We start from the raw sequence: 22,221 nt of genomic DNA, 5'->3' as shown, positions 1-22,221 counted from the left end.
GTGTCCAAAAGGTTAGATGGGGTTACTGGGTTACGGGGATAGGGTGGAAGCCTGGACTTAAGTAGAGTGCTCTTTCCAAGTGCCGGTGCAGACTTGATGAGCCGAATGGCCTTCTGCACTGTAAATTCTATGATTCTATAACACATTAAATTAAGGGCACATTTTGCCTGGTAGCTCACCGATTTATACATTTTAAATTCCTCGCAATGCGTAAATTAAGATGCCAGAATTATCTACTGGGTGATTTTTTTTAAAAATAAAAAATTTAGAGTACCCAATTATTTTGTCTCCAATTAAGGAGCAATTTAGCATGGCCAATCCAAATAACCTGCACATCTTTGGGTTGTGAGGGTGAAACCCGCGCAGACATGGAGAGAATGTGCAAACTCCACACGGACAGTAACCCGGGTCCTCAGCGCCGCAGTCCCAGTGCTAGCCACTGCGCCACCATGCCGCCCCTATCGGGTGACTTTTAAAAGTGTTTGACAATCTAAAAGTGAAGAACACTAATATGTATATTGTAACAGCTACCAACGAGTGAGGAAGATACAATTTATCAAGAGGTGCAAAAACTGTAGGGTAGTGATAACGGAGGACTTCAGTTTTCCTAATACAGATTGGGACAGTCAGCATGAATTTGTTGAAGGTGAATCATGTTTGACCATCTTGGGGCGGCACGGTGGCGCAGTGGTTAGCACTGCTGCCTTACGGCGCTGAGAACCTGAGTTTGATCCCGACCCTGAGTCACTGTCCGTGTGGAGTTTGCACATTCTCCCTGTTTCTGCGTGGGTCTCACCCCCACAACCCACAAAATGTTCAGGTTAGGTGAATTGGCCACTCTAAATTGCCCCTGAATTGGGGGGAAAAAAAGAATTGGGTACTCTAAATTTATTTTTAAAAACGTTTGACTAACTTGATTGAATTTTTTGATGAGTTGACAGGGATGGTGGATGAGGGCAATGTGGTTGATATGTTGTCTATGGGCTTCCAAAAGACATTTAATAAAGTGACACTTAATATACTTGCAGAGGTGAAGCCCATGGAGTAAAAGGTACAGTGGCAACATGGATATAAAATTGGCTGGGTGATAGAAAACAGAGAGTAGTGGTGGATGGTTGCTTTTTTTGGACTGGGGAGGAAGCAATATAGCGAGGTTCCCCAGGGGTTCGTGTTAAGACCCCTGCTTTTCTTGGTATATATTAATAACCTGGACCTGGGTGTGCGGGGCACAATTTCAACCTTTTTCAGAGGACACACAACTTGAAAGCATTGTGAACTTTGAGGAGGATAGTGATAGACTTCAAGAGGACAAGGACAGGCTGGTGGCAGATAGTTGCAGATGAAAATTAATGTAGAGAAGTATGAAGTGATGTATTTTGGTAAGAAGAACAAGGGGCTGCATCATAAAATAAAGTGCATAATTCTGATGGGGACAGAGTAACCAAGAGTCCTGAGGTATGTGTGCACACATTATTGAAGATGAGTGTTAAAAATACATTCACAGTTCTGGGCTTTATAAACTGGACATGGAGCTCAAAAGAAAGGAAGTTAAGATAAACCTTTATAAAACTCTGATTCAGTTTTAACAGGGGTATTGTGTCCAATTCTGGGCACCACACTTAAAGACGAATGTGAAGGGAGTGCAGAAAATATTTGGGAGAATGGTTGCGGGTATGGGAGATTTTATTACATGGATAGATTGAAGCAGCTGGGGATGTTTTTCTTGGAGAAGAAAAGGTTGTGAGGCGATAAATACCAAATAATAGGTCTGCCAAGACAATTGATCTTAGGAAGGCGGCTGAAACAGGCTGTTCAGAGTTGGAGATTATGTAGTCCGAGGCCATGGAAAGAAGAGCTCCAGAGAAGATGAGGTCAGAGACATACTTCGGGATGAAGGTTTGATCATTGGTAGTGGGCTCATGGTCCAGGAGAGTTAGAAAAAGGTGTCGGAGAGCTATCGTTTGAATTGAGGGGCAGCACGGTAGCACAGTGGTTAGCACGGTTGCTTCACAGCACCAGGGTCCCAGGTTCGATTCCCGGCTTGCGTCACTGTCTGTGCGGAGTCTACACGTTTTCCCCGTGTCTGCGTGGGTTTCCTCCGGGTGCTCCCGTTTCCTCCCACAGTCCAAAGATGTGCAGGTTAGGTGGATTGGCCATGATAAATTGCCCTTGGTGTCCAAAAAGAAAAAGGTTAGGTGGGGTTACTGGGTTACGGGGATAGGGTGGAGGTGTGCAGCTTAAGTGAGGTGCTCTTTCCAAGGGCCGGTGCAGACTCGATGGGCTGAATGGCCTCCTTCTGCACTGTAAATTCTATGTTTGAAGAGAATAGAGTGCAGAGAGTTCAGAGGGAGGCAGCTTAAAGTGAGTGAGGGGAGTAGGGAAATTGAGATGGCCAATGCCATGCTGGCAATTCTTAAGATCTAGAGAAAGTAAGGGGCCAGATATAGGGGTCCGGATGGGGCGAAAATTCTAGACATGCTGGGAAGACACCTGACCAAAGAATGGGTGGGAAGTTGAAGGTGACAGAAGAAGAGCTCAGCATTGTGCCATGGTCCAAAGTAATCGAGATTGGTGTGTAAGGGGATGAAATTGAGGCCTTTGCGCAGAGCAGATTGTTTTGAGTCAGAGAGTAGAAAGTTGGAGGATATTGCAAATACATGGCAAGGGGTAAGATTAGAAGAAGGGATGGGGTCAGAGGGAATTGAGGGGAAGAAAAATCCACATTGCTATCTATGAACTGTTGAAACTTGTGATCCTTAACACCTGTAAGGAAAGAAAAATGTTTTTTATTGAACTTTTGGATAAGACAGAATGAAATGAAACTGTCAACCAGGATAGCTTAGAGAGAGTTATTGCTGCTGAAAAGAGAGGTTGAGAATGTGCCTGTGGCAGGGAATGGCATTGGGTGTGGTGTGGTGAATGTATAATTACTGATAATTCACCAGTGCACTGTTATGTTATTAACTCTGTGGGCTCTACCTATGGGCCATTGTGTGGCTTCACCCACAGGGGATATGTTGGGGCATGTACGGGTTCCGCCCATGGCTCCACCCCCTTTAAAGGAAGTATAAGAGCTGCTGACCTGCGGGGCCGCCTTCAGTGTTGTACCGGTCACAGGCAGGCTCAGTTCTAAGCTGATTAAAACCGCGGTTTACTTCTCCACGTGTCTTCGAGTGAATTGATGGTCGCATCAATTTAATCAGCTTAAAATACTACAATGGAATCAGCCCTCAAACCTGACAGACTGGAACTCGATCCACAGGCCGCGGAGGCGAAATAAATTTTTTCACATTGGCTTTGATGCTTCAAGGCCTACCCCGCCGCGTCGTCTACGCCATCCGTCACTGATGAACAGAAGCTGAGCCTCCCACGCACGGGTGAGCCATCGCATTTCTGTCCAGCTCGACGAAGCCGTTTCCAATACAGAGGCCCTCGCACTACTCAAACGCCTCTGTGCGGCCTGTGAACGAGGTATACGCGCGACACGTCTTCACCACTCGCTGCCAACGCCCCGGGGAGTCGCTAGATGATTACCTACGCGACCTCAAACCCCTCGCGCGCAACTGTAACTACCAGGCCGTTACGGCCACTCAGCACATGGAGCTCGCCGTCCGAGACGTTTACGTGGCGGGGTTCCGATCGAACTATGTGAGACAGTGCCTGCTCGAAAAAGGGGCCCAGGACCTGGACGACGCGGTAAAACTGGCTACCTCTCTGGTGGCCGCTTTTCAGAGCCTTACTGCGTTGCCAGCCGATCACGCGACCCCCTCGTGGGCCCCCAACCCGAGACTACCCCAGGTCTGTGCCGCACGGCCGCCCGCCCATCATGGGGGGCTACCCTGCTACTTTTGTAGCCAGTCCCAACACCCCAGACAGCACTGCCCGGCCCGCAACGCAAACTGCAGCAGCTGCAGGCGAAAAGGACACTTCGCCAAGGTCTGCCTGGCCAGGTCTAAGAACTCAAACTCACAAACCCGATCCACAGACTCACAGGCCCGCAGACCCCGCAAGGTGGCAGCGTGTCTGCTGCCTCCGCCTCCGCATAACATGTGCGACTCATGGGGGCCACCATCTTGGCCATCCTCCCCACGCGGCCGGCCACGTGCGATCCATGGGGGCCGCCATCTTGGACGCCATCTTCCTTACCGCCCGCCACGCTCGACCAACTTGGCCGCCATCTGCTACGCCGCTCGACGCGTATGACCTACACGGACAGCCATCGCGGGGCCGCCCCAGCACCTCCGATCACGCCGCCGGCTACCCACACCTCAGCGCGGTCACCCTGGACCAGTCGCGACCTAAGCACCTCCGGAGCTCCATGATGGCCGTCCTGGTTAACTGGTACGAGACACCTTGCCTTTTCGACTCCGGGAGCACAGAGAGCTTCATTCACCCGGACATGGTAAGATGCTGCTCGCTCCCAATATTCCCGATGCAACAAACTATATCCCTCGCCTCCGGGTCGCACTCGGTGCAAATCCAAGGGTGCACTACTGCAACCCTAGCGATACAGGGCGCTGAGTACACTAATTTTCAACTATATGTGCTCCCAGACCTCTGCGCTCCTCTCCTTTTGGGACTCGACTTCCAGTGCAACCTATGGAGCCTAACTCTTAAGTTCGGGGGGCCCCTACCCCCGCTCACCATATGCAGCCTCGCGACCCTAAAAATCGACCCCCCCCCCCCCCCCCCCCCCCCCCCCCCAGTCTTCGCAAACTTCACCGTCGATTGCAAGCCAGTAGCCACCAGAAGCAGGCGGTATAGCATGCAGGACAGGACGTTCATTAGGTCCGAGGTCCAGCGTCTCTTGCAGGAGGGGGGTCATAGAGGCCAGCAATAGCCCCTGGAGAGCTCAGGTGGTGGTCGTCAAGACCGGGGAAAAGTTCCGGATGGTGGTTGATTACAGCCAGACCATTAGCCGGTTTACGCATCTCGATGCGTACCCCCTTCCCCGGATTGCAGACATGGTAAACCAGATCGCGCACTACCGCGTGTTCTCCACGGTGGATCTGAAGTCTGCAGACCACCAGCTCCCAATCCGCCCGGAGCTGCCACTACGCGGCGTTTGAGGCAGACGGCCGCCTTTTCCATTTCCTCCGGGTCTCCTTTGGCGTCACGAACGGGGTTTCGGTGTTCCAACGAGCGATGGACCGAATGGTGGACTAGTACGGGCTGCGGGCCACGTTTCCGTACTTGGACAATGTCACCATCTGCGGCCATGATCAGCAGGTCCACGACGCCAACCTCCACTGAATCTCCAAACCGCCCAAAACCTCAACCTCCCCTACAACAAGGAGAAATGCGTTTTCCGCACAACCAGGCTAGCCATCCTCGGCGACGTCGTGGAAAACGGGGTCCTAGGGCCCGACCCTGACCGTATGCGCCCCCCCCTACAACTCCCTCTCCCTCACTGTCCCAAGGCCCTGACAGGTGCCTTGGATTTTTCTCCTATTACGCCCAGTGGGTCCCCCAGTATGGGGACAAAGCCCGCCCACTATTTAAGGCCACCCTCTTTCCACTGGCAGCCGAGGCCCGCCAGGCCTTCAATTGCATCAAGGCGGACATCGGCAAAGCTGCGATGCGTGCGGTGGGCGAGTCGTCCCCTTCTAGGTGGAGAGCGACGCCTCAGAGGTCGCTCTCGCCGCCACCCTCAACCAAGCAGGCAGACCGGTAGCATTTTTTTCACGCACCCTCACCACCTCCGAAATTCAACACTCCTCGGTTGAAAAAGAAGCCCAAGCCATCGTGGAAGCCGTGCGGCACTGGAGGCACTACCTCGCTGGTAGGAGGTTTACCCTCGTCACCGACCAACAATCGGTTGCCTTCATGTTTGACAATACGCAGCGGGGCAAGATCAAGAATGATAAGATCTTGAGGTGGAGAATCGAGCTCTCCACCTATAACTACGATATAGTATATCGTCCTGGGAAGCTCAACGAGCCCCCAGATGCCCTGTCCCGCGGCACATGCGCCAGCGCGCAAGATGACCGACTACAGGCTATCCACGATGCCCTCTGTCACCCGGGGGTCACCCAGCTCGCCCGTTACATCAAGGCCCGCAACCTGCCCTACTCCACCGAGGAGGTCAGAGCTGTAACCAGAGACTGCCAAATCTGTGCGGAATGTAAACCGCACTTCTATCGACCGGAACAAGGCCCACCTGGTAAAGGCATCCCAGCCCTTTGAACGCCTCAGTATCGATTTCAAAGGGCCCCTCCCCTCCACTAACCTCAACACATACTTCCTTAACATTATAGATGAGTTCACCCACTTCCCTTTTGCCGTCCCCTGCCCTGATATGACCACCCCCACTGTCATTAAAGCCCTGCATAGTGTCTTCACCCTGTTTTGTTTCCCCAGTTATGTCCACAGCGACAGGGGCTCGTCGTTCATGAGCGACGAACTGCGTCAGTACCTACTCAGTTAGGGCATCGCCTCGAGCAGGACTAACCAGTTATAACCCCAGGGGAAATCGGCAGGTGGAGAGGGAGAACACTACGGTCTGGAAGACTGTCCTACTGACCCTGCGGTCCAGGAATCTCCCAGTTTCTCACTGGCAGGAGGTCCTCCCCGATGCGCTCCACTCTATTAGGTCCCTCCTTTGCACGGCCACAAACCAGACCAAACTCCTCATGACCGTTTGTTTGTTTTCCCTAGGGGAGCCTTGCTTCCGCTCTGGCTGATGACACCGGGTCCAGTCCTCCTCTGAAAACATGTTCGGAGCCATAAGACCGACCCCCTGGTAGAGAGGGTCCAGCTCCTGCACTCCAAACCACACTATGCGTACGTTGAACACCTCGATGGTCGGCAAGATACCATCTCCCTCCGGGACCTGGCGCCCGCAGGCTCCAATACCACTCCCACTACTGCATCCCCCACACTATGTCCCGTCCAACCTCCCATGTTCAGCGCCCCCACCCCTATATGGTTCCCGTGCTCCCTCCCACCCGCTGCACCGGTCCACAGGAATGAGGCTCTGGAAGTGCCGCTCCCGGAGTCCACGCCTGTGCCTGCTCCGGACCCACTTCCACAGCCACCCGAAGTGGCTGCAACACCAGTGCTTCGGCAGTCGCAACGTACAATCCGGGCACCGGACCGACTGAATCTATGAGCCCGTCACCCCCACCGGACTTCATTTTTTAATCGGGGGTGAATGTATAATTACTGATAATTCACCAGTGCACTGTGTTATGTTATTAACCCTGTGGGCTCTACCTATGGGCCATTGTGTGGCTTCACCCACAGGGGATATGTTGGGGCATGTACGGGCTCCGCCCATGGCTCCACCCCCTTTACAGGAAGTATAAGAGCTGCTGACCTGCGGGGCCACCTTCAGTGTTGTACCCGGTCACAGGCAAGCTCAGTTCTAAGATGATTAAAACCACGGTTTACTTCTCCACGTGTCTTCGAGTGAATTGATGGCCGCATCATGTGGATCTCCGGATGTGACGAGAATAATGGTTCGAGGAACACAATGTCTAGGAGATATCTGTAATTGTGAGCAAAAGTGAAACACGAAGATTGGAATTTCAGATGGAATCTGCATGAAGTAAGTCAGAGCCGGACACAGTTGCAAAATCCTTCCCCCTTTACTCAAAAGTGATGATTATGGGAAGAGATTTAAGATCTGATTCCACTGGAACAGATATAATGGTGGAGTAGTGAGGGATTTGGGGAGGAGTAAACTGTTTGAAAAGAGCAGCTGCTGGTGAAGATCGGAATGGGGAGACATTCTGAAAGATTTTGATGGGTTGAGTAGGGGAAGATTGTTCCCTGGTTGGGTGAGTTGAGGAAGAATAGTCCAATTTAAAGTCATTAAGTGTTAAGGAGCAGTTTGAAGACATTATTTATGTGGAGTGTTTTGGGAGCATGGAATACTTTTATCCCAGAGAGTGGTTGAGGTAGAGACCATTGCACCTTTAAGAGAATATAAATAGTTGCAGAAGGGAACACACTGGATATGTGGAGAGCAGAGCAGTGGGATTAGATTTTTGGTTGCTCCAGCAAAGACATAGCACAGGCTATATCATCTGAATGGGTTCTGGCTGTGCTATAAATTGCTTTAATACTAAATTGCTTTAATACTGTGAAAAGTACCGAGCGACACACTATCTGAGAAAATTAATTTTGTACAATGGACAACTTGCTCATTCTTATTTACGGGGCGATTGTATTGAACTTTACAATATGGACCTTTTGAATAAGAGGAATTCTGTTGCAAAGCTGTAATTACAGATACTTAAAATAATTATAGAAGGAGACTTTTGGTCTTGAAGCTGCAATTGAAACAATCATAAGTGTCGAATTCTACAATGAACACTGCTAAATGATACAAAGATACAGAGCTATAATTATCAGGTGCTCCTCTAGTTTCTGAAGTTGTAGAATTAAAAAAAAATATTTTTGAGTACCCAATTAATTTTTTCAAATTAAGGGGCAATTTAGCGTGGCCAATCCACCTAGCATGCACATCTTTGGGTTGTGGGGGCGAAACCCACGCAAACATGGGGAGAATGTGAAAACTCCACACAGACAGTGACCCACAGCCGGGATTGAACCTGGGACCTCAGTGCCGTGAGGCTGCAGGGCTAACCCACTGCGCCATCGTGCTGCCCTCTGAGGTTGTGGAATTAAACTGTTCCATTGCTATGTGATGAGTCCCAACTTTCTTTGTGTAAATTTATGTTAATTTCTTTCCCTCACTCATCATTCCTATATTGTTGCTCTGATTCCGTCTTGACTTGCATCTTTCTTTTTAAAAAACATTTTATAAAGGCATTTATAATTTAATAACAATAAACGGTACAAATACAAATATAAACATAGTGCAAAAAACATCTCTCCATCTCTCACTAATCCAGCTTAAACTTGCACCTTTTTAAAGAGTTGGGTGGATGACCAGCTCCCACACTTCGACCAGTGCCCCTCCAGTTGGGTTAGAGGTGTAGGGTACCATCTTGGCTTGATTACCCCCTCTGATCTTCCCATCTTTCGCCAGCCTTGCCTCAGCATTAGCTCACTCAGCTTGGCTCACATCGAGAAATGAGCAGAGTAGCAGAATTGGACCCGGATTTCTTAATACTGAGTTTTTAAAAAATAAATTTGCCCAATTTTTTTTTTCCAATTAAGGGGCAATTTAGCGTGGCCAATCCACCTACCCTGCACATCTTTGGGTTGTGGGGGTGAAACCCACGCAAACACGGGGAGAATGTGCAAACTCCACACGGACAGTGACCCAGAGCTGGGATCGAACCTGGGACCCCGGTGCCGTGAGGCAGCAGTGCTAGTCACTGTGCTGCCCCTTCTTAATACTGAATTAATGATCCAACACACAAATATGTAACAACTGTTTTTTTCGCTCATTTTGAGTACAGGATCCATTCAAAAGGTTTGTTTCTCAGTTCCTGGATTAAACCGACTGAACTGATTACTTTATCAACAACCTTTGAAATGAATCAGCATTTGGTCCAAATAGGGAGTGGGATCTGTCTGATTTTCATAATGCAATGGGGATGAGCAACTATGGAACTTCACTCTTATTCCAGCTACTCACAAGTACAAATGTTGGCACATCTGTTTATTTCCTTTTTACAGTGAGATAGTCCTCAGTTGTTTCACGTCGCCTTTTGTTCATCTGCGACAAAGGAGGAGGTAAGATAACAGTAAAACACTGCAATGCTGGAATCTGAACCAAAAACAGAGAATGTTGGAAAAACTCTGCAGTTCTGGCAGCATCTGCAGGGAGAGAAGATAGATTGTTGCTGTCGAGTGGCACGGTGGTGCAGTGGTGCACTACTGCATACGGTGCTGAGGACCCGGGTTCAATCCTGGCCCTGGGTCACTGTCCGTGTGGAGTTTGCACATTCTCCGCGTGTCTGCGTGGGTTTCACCTCCACAACCCAAAGATGTGCAGGTTAGGTAGATTGGTCACACTAAATTGCCCCTTAATTGGGAAAAAAAATAATTGGGTACTCTAAAATGTATTTTTTTTAAAACAACAAAAAAGATTGTTGCTGTAAGGGGAATATCCTTGTACTACATCTCTACCAGCTAACTCCGGTGCTTGTGGTGTCTTATTAGTGTATCTGTTTTGGTTTTGTGTTTCATTCTCTGTTGAGCCACTGATTAATCCAGTAGTGGTAGCATAGTGGGTAGCATTGTTGCTTCACAGCTCCAGGGTCCCCGGTTCGATTTCCGGCTTGGGTCACTGTCTGTGTGGAGTTTGCACGTTCTCCCTGTGTCAGCGTTGGTTTCCTCCGGCTGCTCCGGTTTCCTCCCACAAGTCCCGAAAGACGTGCTGGTTAGGCCATTTGGGTATTTGCATCCTCCCTCTGTGTACCCGAACAGGCGGCGGAATGTGGCAACTAGGGGATTTTCACAGTAACTTCATTGCAGAGTTAATGTAAGTCTACTTGTGACAATAAAGGATTATTATTATAATCCAGGACAGTTGGGGTAATTGGAATTATTCACACAATGGAGCCAAAGCTGATCTCACTGGCACTGGCTTTGGGATTTTTATACCAACATAAGCTATTGTTGCCTTCAGTAGTTCGCAGCAACATCAGGTTAAACTTGTCGGCACACATACTGCCAATGAGGAACATCCATTTCTCACTGGGGTGTCCTAGCTGCCACAGCTGTTGAAGCTGGGTAAACCGTGACATCAATATCTTTCATTGGTCACAATGCTGTGTTGTGTCTAATGTGTGATGAATTACCACTGGACCACCATGATTTTACCACTAAGGCCCTACTGCTCGAACCAGGTGCAGCACAACATCAAAATATACAAAACATAGTGCTACAGACTGCGTATTGGATATCATTGTACAGTGTCACAGATTTTTAGGACAGCTTAACACTGGTTATTATTGCACAGTGACACAGATTGATTGGGTACAGATCAAGTTTTGGTTTCATTGTGCAGCGCCACAGGCTGAATAGTGCAAGCTTAGTTTCCCCCAGTTCTACTCGGTGCATGAGTAGACTGATTCAGCATTGAGGAGATGATCCAATCAGCCTACCCTGCACCGCCTTCCCATTATAGAGGGCACATCGGGTGATGAGTTGCATTGGGCCAGCGTTTGCACAACTCTACTAATGGCAACATGAAGAAATGTTGTGAATATATCCATGGACATTGCTTCTAAGGGGTGCTTTTCACTCAGAAGACCAGAGTTAGAAAAAATACAAACCAAACTATTGAATAAATGCCATTTTTCTGGTATTAGGAAAACCCTTAATCTTTAATTTCTTTCTATTAGTAACTAAATATAGAAGTTTAGTTTCTGCTCTGGCACAGATCTTCTTCATAGAATTTCAATAGCGCAGAAAAAGGCCATTCGGTCCATCAAATCTGCATCGACCCTTTGAAAGAGCACCCTACCTAGGCCCACACCCGTGACCTATCCTTGTCACCCCACCTAACCTGTACATCCAAGGGCACTAAGGGGCAATTTTATCATGGCCAATCCACCTAACCTGTACATCTTTGGACTGTGGGAGGAAATAGGGACACCCAGAGGAAACCCATGCAGACATGGGGAGAAAGTGTAAACTCCGCAGATGGAGTTACCCGAACCGGAATTGAACCTGGCGCTGTGAGGCAGCAGTGCCAAACACTGTGCCATCGTGCCGCCCATAAAACCAATAGGGTCATGAAGATCAGTAGGATGAATTTGGCACCGCACAATTGTCAAACCATTGAAATAAATCACTGAAAAATCATGACTGCCATAAATCATTCTGAGCTCCATACCTGAATTCCTGCTGTATGTTTCTGTCGCATAGAAATCCTCTGCTTCAAGCCGGGGGAATCATAAAAGTCAACCCTTAACAATTCTGGAATTGTTTGTTTATATACAGGATGTGTTATCTTAGTGGTTGTGGTACTGGACAAGAAATGCAGAGATTGTAAGTTAAAATGCCACCAATATAAATCTGATAATTTGTGGACGGGACCCAGAAATGAGACTCTGAAAGCTGCTGGTTTGTTAAAAACTCAACAGGTTCACCTCATGTCCTTCAGGAAGGGAATGCTGCCACCCGAGCCCATCTGGGTCTTTGTATGGTTCTGTTCCCATTTTATGTCATTGACTTCATACCCTCAGAGTAGTCAACGTTGCGCAATAAGTGTTACCTTGTCAGTGCCGCCCCCATCTCAAACAAAGAAAACTGAAAAGAGCACTCTTAGTTTAACTTGATGTGAAGAGATTGACAAGCACACATGTTGACTTTATCACTTTTATTCAACAGACATTGTCCGGCCACGTCCAATTTGACAACTGCAATGTAGAAAACGGGCAGCTACAGATCCACGCACCTGGAACCTGTCAAGTGAAGTTCTGTACTTTCAGCCAGTCTAGCATCAATTTCCACAATGTAGCTCTCAGCACAATTGAAAACTGTGAGTTTATTGGGAGTGAGAGCACATCGGTGACTGTAGAGGGCCCTGGTCTGACTGACAGAAACTGGGCCTGCAAACACCTGGCGGTGGCTGCCAAATCCAACTCTGTTTTGAATGTGCCAGGCCAAGCACTTACAAATGCTTGTAGCTCCGAAAATCATTTTCAGCGTTCATCGAGCAACTTTCGAACATTTGAATTGAATGAGAATATGACTGATTCACGCCAGGCTTCGGCCTCCAAACAAAATTTCCAGTTGCCCTGCGAGAAGGATAGTCAATGTAATGGAGAAGAATTCAGTACAAAACGGAGCCCTTGTGAGGGGGAGGTCATTACCTTGGAGACCGATTACAGTGACAGTGAAATGAGCACGTGTAGTGAGAATGAAGATGATGAGCAATCTGTGTATAAACTCTCTTATCAGTCTCATGGCCTAAGTCACTTATTGGCGAGGAACAATCCATTTAGATCTCAGAAGAAGGGAACTGACCTCTTACAAATGGACTTGGAGTTAAAAACTCTCCAAAAGGAGCTGCAAAAGGATAAAGATGCTCAGATTCTTGCCAGCACCCTGCAGGGCTGCTTAATTCGGAAGTGCCTGTTTCGGGATGGAAAGGGCGGTGTATTTGTCTGCAGTCAAGGTCAGGCTAGACTGGAGTGCAATATCTTCAGAAATCTGAGCTACGCTGTACGATGCATCCAAAATGCCAAGGTATAACTGAGGGTAACAATTTCAATCACAGCAGGGCAAGTTTTCAGAGTTTTAAACATTGGGGAACCCCTGAACACTTCAGGATGATATACACAGGTGATTTGATGCAGTTTGGAAGGATGAGGAGGAACATTATGAACTAAATGGTCTAGTTTTAAGTGGGGTGCAGAAACATAAATGTTTGAAGATGGTGGGACGAATTGTTAAGGCTGTTTTTATTTAAAAAGGCATATGGGATCTTTGGCTTTATTAATAGAGTACAAAAGCAAGGAAGTTATGCTAAAAGTTTTTTTTTTAATTTAAAGTACCCAATTATGTTTTTCCAATGAAGGGGCAATTTAGGGTGGCCAATCCACCTACCCTGCACATCTTTGGGTTGTGGGGGTGAGACCCATGCACACACTGGGAGAATGTGCAAACTCTCATGGACAATGACCCGAGGCCGTGATCAAACCCAGATCCTTGCAGCTGTGAGGCAGCAGTGCTAACCACTGCACCACTGTATCACCCCACTAAAAGTTACCCCCACTTGAGTAAATCACTTGAGTATTATATTCAATTCTGATCACCATACTTTACAATAGATGTCAAAGCCTCGGAGAGGATGCAGATTTACTAGACTTTTTCAAGGATGAGGTACATTGGTTATGGCAAGTGCCGAGAGCGCCCAGGATTGTTTTCCTTCGAGCAGAAAAGATATGGGGGAGGTTTAATATAGTTATTTACATTTATGAAGGATCTTGACAGTCAATAGGGAAAGTTGTATCCAGTGGAGGAGGGTTGATAATGAGAGGACATTCACTTAAGATCATTGGCAAAGGGAATTAGGAGGCAGATGAGAAATACCTTGCACACCAAGTTATGATGATCTGGAACACACCAGCAGGAGGGATGATGCAAATAGATTCTAAAAGGAACTTTCAACAGGGAATTTGATGAATACTTGAACAACAGTACTTTTGGCAGAGTGGGAGTAGGATCAAGCAGATAGCTCTTTCAAAAAGCGTAGGAAGCTGAATAGACCAAATCAGGACAGGGAGGAACTTCAGCTTTCAAAAGATAATGTTTTTAATAGATTTTCCTCCCACCTTCATTGCAGCTGAATTGCTATTTTAGTAATAAAGTTATACAGGCAAACAATACACAAAGCCCCCTCCTAAAGGGGCTGCTTCAATACTGAAGTACAGATACTGTCTCCAGGATCCCTCTGCTGCCTTGTCCAAGAGAATCTAGACATTAAATGTTGGCAGACTTTTGGCCATGAAGTAATACACCACATCAAGTGGTGTGGTACTAAACCTAATCCTGTCCCATCCCATATATTCAGATGGATGCACTTTCCAACTCGGGTTAATGACCAAGAAGAGCAGAGATACTGGCTGAGCTTTATTTTTGTTGGACTTTCCCTTCATTTGTCCAAGCACAGATCAGTATTATTCCTTAGCTGAAGTTGACTAACTCAGCACAACCTGGACTCAGTGGTAGCAGCAATGCCTTGTCAGCAGGTTGTTGTCATTAGACCCGCTGCAGGACTTGAGCACAATATTTTTTTTAGGCTGATGCTTGAATACAGTAATGGGGAAATGATGCACTGCTGGAGGTGCTTTTCTCAATAAAGTCCCGTCTTTCACCTCTTGGATGGATTGAAAAGTTCCAGTCGTGATTTAAAAAAATCCCATGGTGTTTTCACTGGTGTCCTTGCTGATAGTTGTCCCTCAGTCAACATCACTAAAACAAGTAGTCATTTATTCCATTCCTGTTTGAGGGACCGTGCTGAGCACAAATGGCTGTTTTGTTTCCTACATTTCAACAGTGACTAAACTTGAAAAGTACTTCCTCAGCATTGAAGTGCTTTTGAACGTCCTGAGGTAACTAAAGACCGTAAATAGATGCAAGTCTTGTCTTGCTCTTCACTTTCAGAGGCATCTTAGGAGCAAACATCTGCACTGGGTTTTCCTCCACTATCCTCTCTGGAGTGTTGCATTTACCAACTCCTGAGGGGCTCGTTGCTACTTGTCAGAGGGAGCTATACTAACACAACGCAAAGTCCACTGTGGATATTTCTGTCAATAGTGACCTGGCAGAGGTCAGTTTTCCCAATAATATCAGGGTTCAATACTGTAGTGTGCAACCACCTCAAGCTACCCCCAAGAATAGTGTGACCACCATCAGAAGAACAGGGATAGTGAATTCTAATAGTTCCAGAGTTAGTTACCAGTCTGTACTTCGGCTGAAGTATAACGGTTCCTAAAGACCAGGGGCGAAATTCTCAGCAATCGGCGCGATGTCCGCCAACCGGTGCCAAAAACGGCGCAAATCAGTCCGGCATCGCGCCACCCCAAAGGTGCGGAATCCTCCGCATCTTGAGCGGCCGAGCCCTAACCTTGAGGGGCTAGGCCCGCGCCGGACTGATTTCCGCCCCGCCAGCTGGCGGGAAAGGCCTTTGGTGCCCCGCCAGCTGGCGCGGAAATGACTTTGCCGGGCGGCGCATGCGCGGGAGCGGCAGCGGCCGCTCACGGCATCCCCGCGCATGCGCAGTGGAGGGTGTCTCTTCTGCCTCCGCCATGGTGGAGACCGTGGCGAAGGCGGAAGGAAAAGAGTGCCCCCACGGCATAGGCCCGCCCGCGGATCGGTGGGCCCCGATTGCGGGCCAGGCCACCGTGGGGGCACCCTTCGGGCCAGATTGCCCCGCGCCCCCCCAGGACCCCGGAGCCCGCCCGCGCCGCCTTGTCCCGCCGGTAAGAGAGGTGGTTTAATCCACGCCGGCGGGACAGGCATTCCAGCAGCGGGACTTCGGCCCATCCGGGCCGGTGAATCGCCGGGGGGTGGGCCCGCCAACCGGCGCGGCGCGATTCCCACCCCCGCCTAATATCCGGTGCCGGAGAATTTGGCAACCGCCGGGGGCGGGATTCACTCCAGCCCCCGGCGATTCTCTGACCCGGCGGGGGGTCGGAGAATCCCGCCCCAGGACTTTGTTTGCTTGATCTATACAAGCACTATGCATATGATCTGATGGAAAAAAGTAGCTCTTCATGTTCCCTTGAACAGCTGATGTCAGGAGGTGGAAATGAATCCACTCTGAGATCTGGTTTTATTGTGTGGAGGACACAATTGAAAATTAATTTCTGATATAACTTGGATATCGTAGAAATTCTATGTATTTATAATGTGAACTAATATAGTGTATTTCACAATCTCTGATGCCTCAAAGCGCTTCACAGTCAATTAAATACTTGACTGTGTGGTCACTTCCATGAGTTAAGGCAGCACGGTAGCATTGTGGTTAGCACAATTGCTTCACAGCTTCAGGGTCCCAGGTTCGATTCCCGGCTTGGGTCACTGTCTGTGCGGAGTCTGCACGTTCTCCCCGTGTCTGCGTGGGTTTCCTCCGGGTGCTCCGGTTTCCTCCCACAGTCCAAAGATGTGCAGGTCATCTCTACTAAGTTAGCTTTAAAAAAAATTAAGAGTACCCAATTCATTTTTTCCAATTAACGGGCAATTTAGCATGGCCAATCCATCTACCCTGCACATCTTTGGGTTGTGGGGGTGAGACCCATGCAGACACGAGGAGAATGTGCAAACTCCACTAGGACAGTGACCTGGGACCAGGATCAAACCCATCCACTAAGTTAGTTGGTCAAAACTGGATGGCAGTAAAAATGTTTTCCCTCAAATCCCCCCCCCCCCCCCCGCCCCCCCCAAACCTTCTGCCCCTGACCTTGAATTTGTGTCCCCTCGTAACTGACCCTTCAACTAAGGGGAACAGCTGCTCCCTATCCACCCTGTCCATGTCCCTCATAATTCTGTAGGCCTCGATCAGGAGGTCCCTCAATCTTCTCTGCTCCAGTGAAAACAACCTAAGCCTACCCAATCTCTCTTCATAATTTAAAAGTGTTCTATCCCAGGCAACATCCTGGTGAATTGTCTCTGCACCCCCTACAGTGCAATCCGGCCAATCTTTGTGTCATCCGCAAACTTACTGATCCTACTCCCCCATATAGTCATCTATGTAATTTATATAAATTACAAACAATAGGGGCCCAGTACAGATCCCTGAGGTACGCCACTGGATACTGGCTTCCAGTCACTGAAGCAGCTGTCTGTCATCACCCTTTGTCTCCTGCAGCTTAGCCAATTTTGAATCCATCTTATCAAGTTATCCTGTTTCCCGTGTGCATTTGCCTTCCTTATAAGTCTCCTATGTGGGACCTTGTCAAAGGCTTTGCTGAAATCCATGTAAATTACCCTCAACTACACACCTGGTCACATACTCAAAAAATGCAATCAAATTTGTTAGGCATGACCTCCCTTTGACAAAGCCATGCTGACTATTCCTGATCAAACCTTGTCTCTCCAAGAGGAGAAAGATTCTCTTTTTCAGAATTTTCTCCAATAGTTTCCCTACCACTGACATGAGACTCACTGATCTGTAGTTCCCTGGCTTATCTCTACAATCGTTCTTAAAAATTGGGACCAAATTAAGCTCAACTACATTTCCCTGCCGTTTTTCCATGTCCACTGGTACCCTTACCTGATAAAGGTCCTTCTAACTCAATCCCAAAAGTCTCAAATGGCCCAACATTCATGGATAATAATAATAATAATTGCTTATTGTCACAAGTAGGCTTCAATTAAGTTACTGTGAAAAGCCCCTAGTCGCCACATTCCGGCACCTGTTTGGGGAGGCCGGTACGGGAATTGAACCCGCGCTGCTGGCATTGTTCTGCATTACAGACCAGCTGTTTAACCCACTGAGCTAAAGCGGATGTTTGGGGGAAGGAGTTCCAGATTCCCACTACCCTTTATGGGTAAAACATGCTGTACCCATTTCACTCCTGAATGAGCTATCTGTAATATGTAAGACTATGCCCTGTTGTTCTGTAATCCCCCACCAGAGGAAATTATTTCTCTTTACCTAAACTATAGACTTTTATGTTAAAGAACTTGATTAGATACCGCCATGGCCTTCTAAGCTTGAGGAAGCACAAGCCATTTATGCTCCATCGGCCATACATTTCCCCATTCCTGCTCCCATCTACACAACCTGCCTCTCAACTTGCTGTAATCTGCAAATTTGGATATAAAACATTTCCTTCATTCAATTTATTCAAATATATGATTTATAGCTGATGCCCTCATACAGGTCCCAGGGAGCACCACTTGTCATATCCAGTCAATCACAGTACATTTCATTTATCCCTACTCTACTCACTCCTCCCAACTGATCATCAACCCAGGTCACAGGGATTACCTCCAATTCCATGTGCTGTCATTTTTAATGATGGCTACTCTCTCAAACCATTGCAAGGCAATACTTGAGGTGTCCATAAGCAATTTTGGATTAGTATTTTGTAGATTCCTCTTCCAAACTCTCCTTTCCACTCTGCCATTTTTTTCCCTAACCAAAGGCGGAATGTGATTCGTAATGTGTTCATTTGATACATTCTCTGACTACAACTTTAAAGTAGAATGTTAATTGAAGAGTTTTTGAATATAAAGGTAATGATGGTCGAAGTTCAAAAATTGAATAAATTGCACACATTTGTTAGGGAGGAGAATTTGAAATCCTAACTCATAGTTTTGACCCACGCTATAAGAGGGACTTAACAAAGCAAATACAACCAGTAGAACCAGAGATATCTTCAAAATCGTTCAGGTTATTGGGCTGAATTATTTTGTCTTGGGCAGCACGGTGGCACACTGGTTAGCATTGCAGCCTACGGCGCTGAGGACCTGGGTTCTAATCTCGGCCCTGGTGTGGAGTTTGCACATTCTTCCCGTGTCTGCGTGGGTTTCACCCCCACAACCCAAAAGATGTGCAGTATAGGTAGATTGGCCACGCTACATTGCCCCTTAATTGGAAAAAATAATTGGGTAAATTTATTTAAAAAAAGAATTATTTTGTCTTTAGGCAATGATGGTGTCTTCTGCGGCAGGGAAAAAGCCTTTCCAGAAACATTTTTAAAGTGCTATTTAAATGATGAGGGTTATCGATCATGGTGCATATTAACATGGGCCGAGATTCTCCAGCTGTTGCGATTCAATTTTCCCGCCTGCAGTGCACCCCCACCAGCGGGTTTAGTGGTGGTGTGGAGTGGTTAAAATGGAAAATCCCATTGACAATCAGCGGGAAGAAGAATCCCGCCGCCACCAAACGGCGCGTGGCCGAGAAACGCGTGGCTGGCGGACTGGAGAATCCCACCGATGGAGTGGAACAGTAACGGTTTGGAATGGCTGGTGAGGCAATGCAGTCGAGATATTGTTCCAAAAATGGGAGGAAAAATTTTATTAAGAAAAAATGGGAGGTACAAATACTCCCAATCATCCCATTAGAACCCTTCACAATACATGCACAAGAACAACTTGCATTTATTTATATTGCATCTTTAATGTAATTAAATTTCTCTAAGCTATAGAGAAATGAACAAACATTTACAAAGAGCAAAGAGAGTCCTTATGACAAATGACCAAAGCTTGGTGAAAGAGGTGATTTTAAGGAAATTCTTAAAGGAGGAGTGATTATTGGGTGATGTTTAAGGGAGAGAGTTCCAGAGGTTGGGGACTTTTCAGATGAAGGCACAGCCACCAGTGATGGAATGAAGGAAAGGTTTAGACAAAATAGGAAGAATGCAGATTTCTCAGAGTATTGTAGAACTGGAAGAGGTTTCTAAGGTAGGCCCTTGATTTAACGTCTCGGACGAGAGATGACAATGCAGCACTCCTTCAGTATTGCTCTTTAAGTGTTGAGCTAGGTTATGTATTAGTGAAGTGAGAACCCAAATCCTGCTGACTCTTTATGCGTGTCACCACGTGTGCTGAATTTCTGTGAAATGCAATTGTTTAATGAATTAACACTGTACATTGTTAGTAGCTTGTGAACATGGTTGGTTACTGTGGTTCAGTGTTAAATAGCTAATGGTCCCGCTTCTTACCTTCAGATTATAATGATAAAGAATGAAATTAGTCAGTGCAAAGCATCAGGAATCTTTTTACGACTGGCAGCAGGTGGTCTAATCGCAGACAACAACATCCACTCCAATTCAGAGGCTGGCATTGATATCCGGAAGGGAGCCAACCCTTTGATACTGGTAATTAACCCTTTGTTTTGCATGACTGTTTGTCTGCTACCATTAATTTCGACAAGCAGCCAATCTCAGCACAGCTCAAACAAAGCTTGCTTAAAACTAACTGGTTGTGACAGAATTTGCTTCTAAACTCACAAGAATATTTTTCCATTTAACACCCATTGAAAAATAAGTTTTTTATATAGTAACACCATCACGTTGACATTTCTAATAACATCAGGTTACACATTGAAAAAAAAAATGTTGGATGTCGGGATCTGAATTCAGCCCAAACTGATGGGATGAAAATCTCCATCATTCTGCTGGTTGTACTGATTCTACATGATTGAATGTGGGCCATGTCCTAGTGATCATCATCCTGTAGCACAAAGGAGCCTCCAACTTGCATAAATAGCCATTAAATCGGTGATCACAGTGAGAAGGAAGTTGAGCAAGGCTGTTGTGGAAATTGGAAATTCCACTTCTCTGATATTGGGGTTAAAAAGTGTTAGGACAGAGTAGAGTACAACTTCCCAGCCCATATTTGGCTCTCCAGTGGTGAATGCTTCCCTCCACAGCTGCCAATTCTTCAAACCAATGCGCAAAGAAGGATGCAAAAAGAAACTATTTTTGAATCATCCTACTCCGATTCTTGTTTTCTCCCCTTTTGTTTAAGTCTTTTTTTAAAATTAGATTTGGAAATTTGGCTGGGTGAAAACAAACTCCAGTTAGAAATACAATTTGGACACCCCGATAATAAAAACTGATATATTGATGTGTTGAAAGCCAGAAAGCAACTGACTTTTATCTTCATGAAGATTGATGCTGCTAATTAGTCAGACAAATGCAACTCGGTAATCACCTGACCTCCGAGAAGAATCATTGAATCGTGATCAGGAGCTGGAACCAATGTCCCGAGGTTAATTTATAGCACACTTCCACCACCCTAACACTGAATGATTTGGCTCTCTTGAACATCAAATATGGTCTAGATGGAGAGTAAATCTCCCCTCTATTCTGGCATAACAATATTTCTTCACCCCCAATCTCAGAGGAGTGCCCTAACTGTGTGCGCAACACTAATTTGGGGACTGAATCTGTTGGGGATGGGGAAAGGGAGATGTCCTTGTCTGCATGGGCCATCTTCTCAACCTGAGCTGGATCTGAGTTTGAGTAAATGTTCAGGTCTTTTAGTGCTGCGCGGCAGCGATGACGCCATTCAAGCAGCAATACTTAATTGTGGCACTTCCCTGTTTTTTTGCTTTGCACTGCAGTGTAACCAGATACACAGTGGCCATCGCTCAGGGATTGTTGTGCTCGGGAATGGAAAAGGCATCATTCGCAGTAATCGAATCTATGGAAATAAAGAAGCTGGCATCTACATTTTATATAATGGGAATCCTGTGGTGAGGTGAGTTCTCCGGTAACCTGTTTCACTTGCCGCTTCTGTCATTTTGGTCCTAATCTCTCAGGCACAGCTGTGATTGCTGGGGTTTGTGTAATGCCTGACTGAGCATGAAAGATATTTGCATGACCTGGCGTCTTTTAAATACATTTGTAGTAACTGAGAATTGCATTTTGTTGCTTAGCACCTGAGGTATAAATAGGTAATACACCATGTTTTTGTCATGAGTAATTGCTGAATTTACAAATCCCCAAGTTGCATTACCTCCTTTGTGTATATATCATGAATAGTTAAATGTAATCCGCACATCGTCATTAAAAAGTAACTCTGGAAAAAGGTACTTTATACATTTAGACTTGTAACAAAGTCTGGAAACATTGATATCAGCCATTCCACCAAGTTTTGCTAAATCATGGATTCAAAGCATTGATTTTTTAAAAAGACACTATGGAATATTCCCAAGCTAAGGTCTTCCGTAGGCACTGAGAATTTATTTCCAAAAGTCAACTATAATTGACTTGTGATAATAAAATTGACCATCAAACAGTTATTAGACTATGCTGTCTGGTTTTTAAAATAAATTTAGAGTACCCAATTATTTTTTTTCCAATTAAGGGAAATTTAACATAGCCA

The 22,221-nt window shown here is 46.7% G+C and overlaps 1 protein-coding gene across 2 annotated transcripts in view; it reads left to right on the top strand.

Annotated features, from left to right (window-relative positions):
• Window positions 1-22,221, top strand: part of fbxo10 (F-box protein 10) — a 63,313-nt gene that overhangs the window by 12,250 nt on the left and 28,842 nt on the right. The window contains exons 3-5 of one of the 2 annotated variants that reach the window (XM_072517003.1): window positions 12,259-13,119; window positions 20,058-20,207; window positions 21,458-21,594. In XM_072517003.1, the coding sequence (XP_072373104.1) occupies window positions 12,259-13,119; window positions 20,058-20,207; window positions 21,458-21,594 (1,148 nt within the window). The remainder of the gene's footprint in view (window positions 1-12,258; window positions 13,120-20,057; window positions 20,208-21,457; window positions 21,595-22,221) is intronic. The other variant, XM_072517004.1, reaches the window with a different exon arrangement.

This window comes from Scyliorhinus torazame, chromosome 9 (assembly GCF_047496885.1).
Source record: "Scyliorhinus torazame isolate Kashiwa2021f chromosome 9, sScyTor2.1, whole genome shotgun sequence".
NCBI classification, from domain to species: Eukaryota; Metazoa; Chordata; class Chondrichthyes; order Carcharhiniformes; family Scyliorhinidae; genus Scyliorhinus; species Scyliorhinus torazame.
The sequence above is the reverse complement of the archived record's forward strand: the minus strand, read 5'-3'. Positions and strand labels throughout refer to the sequence as shown.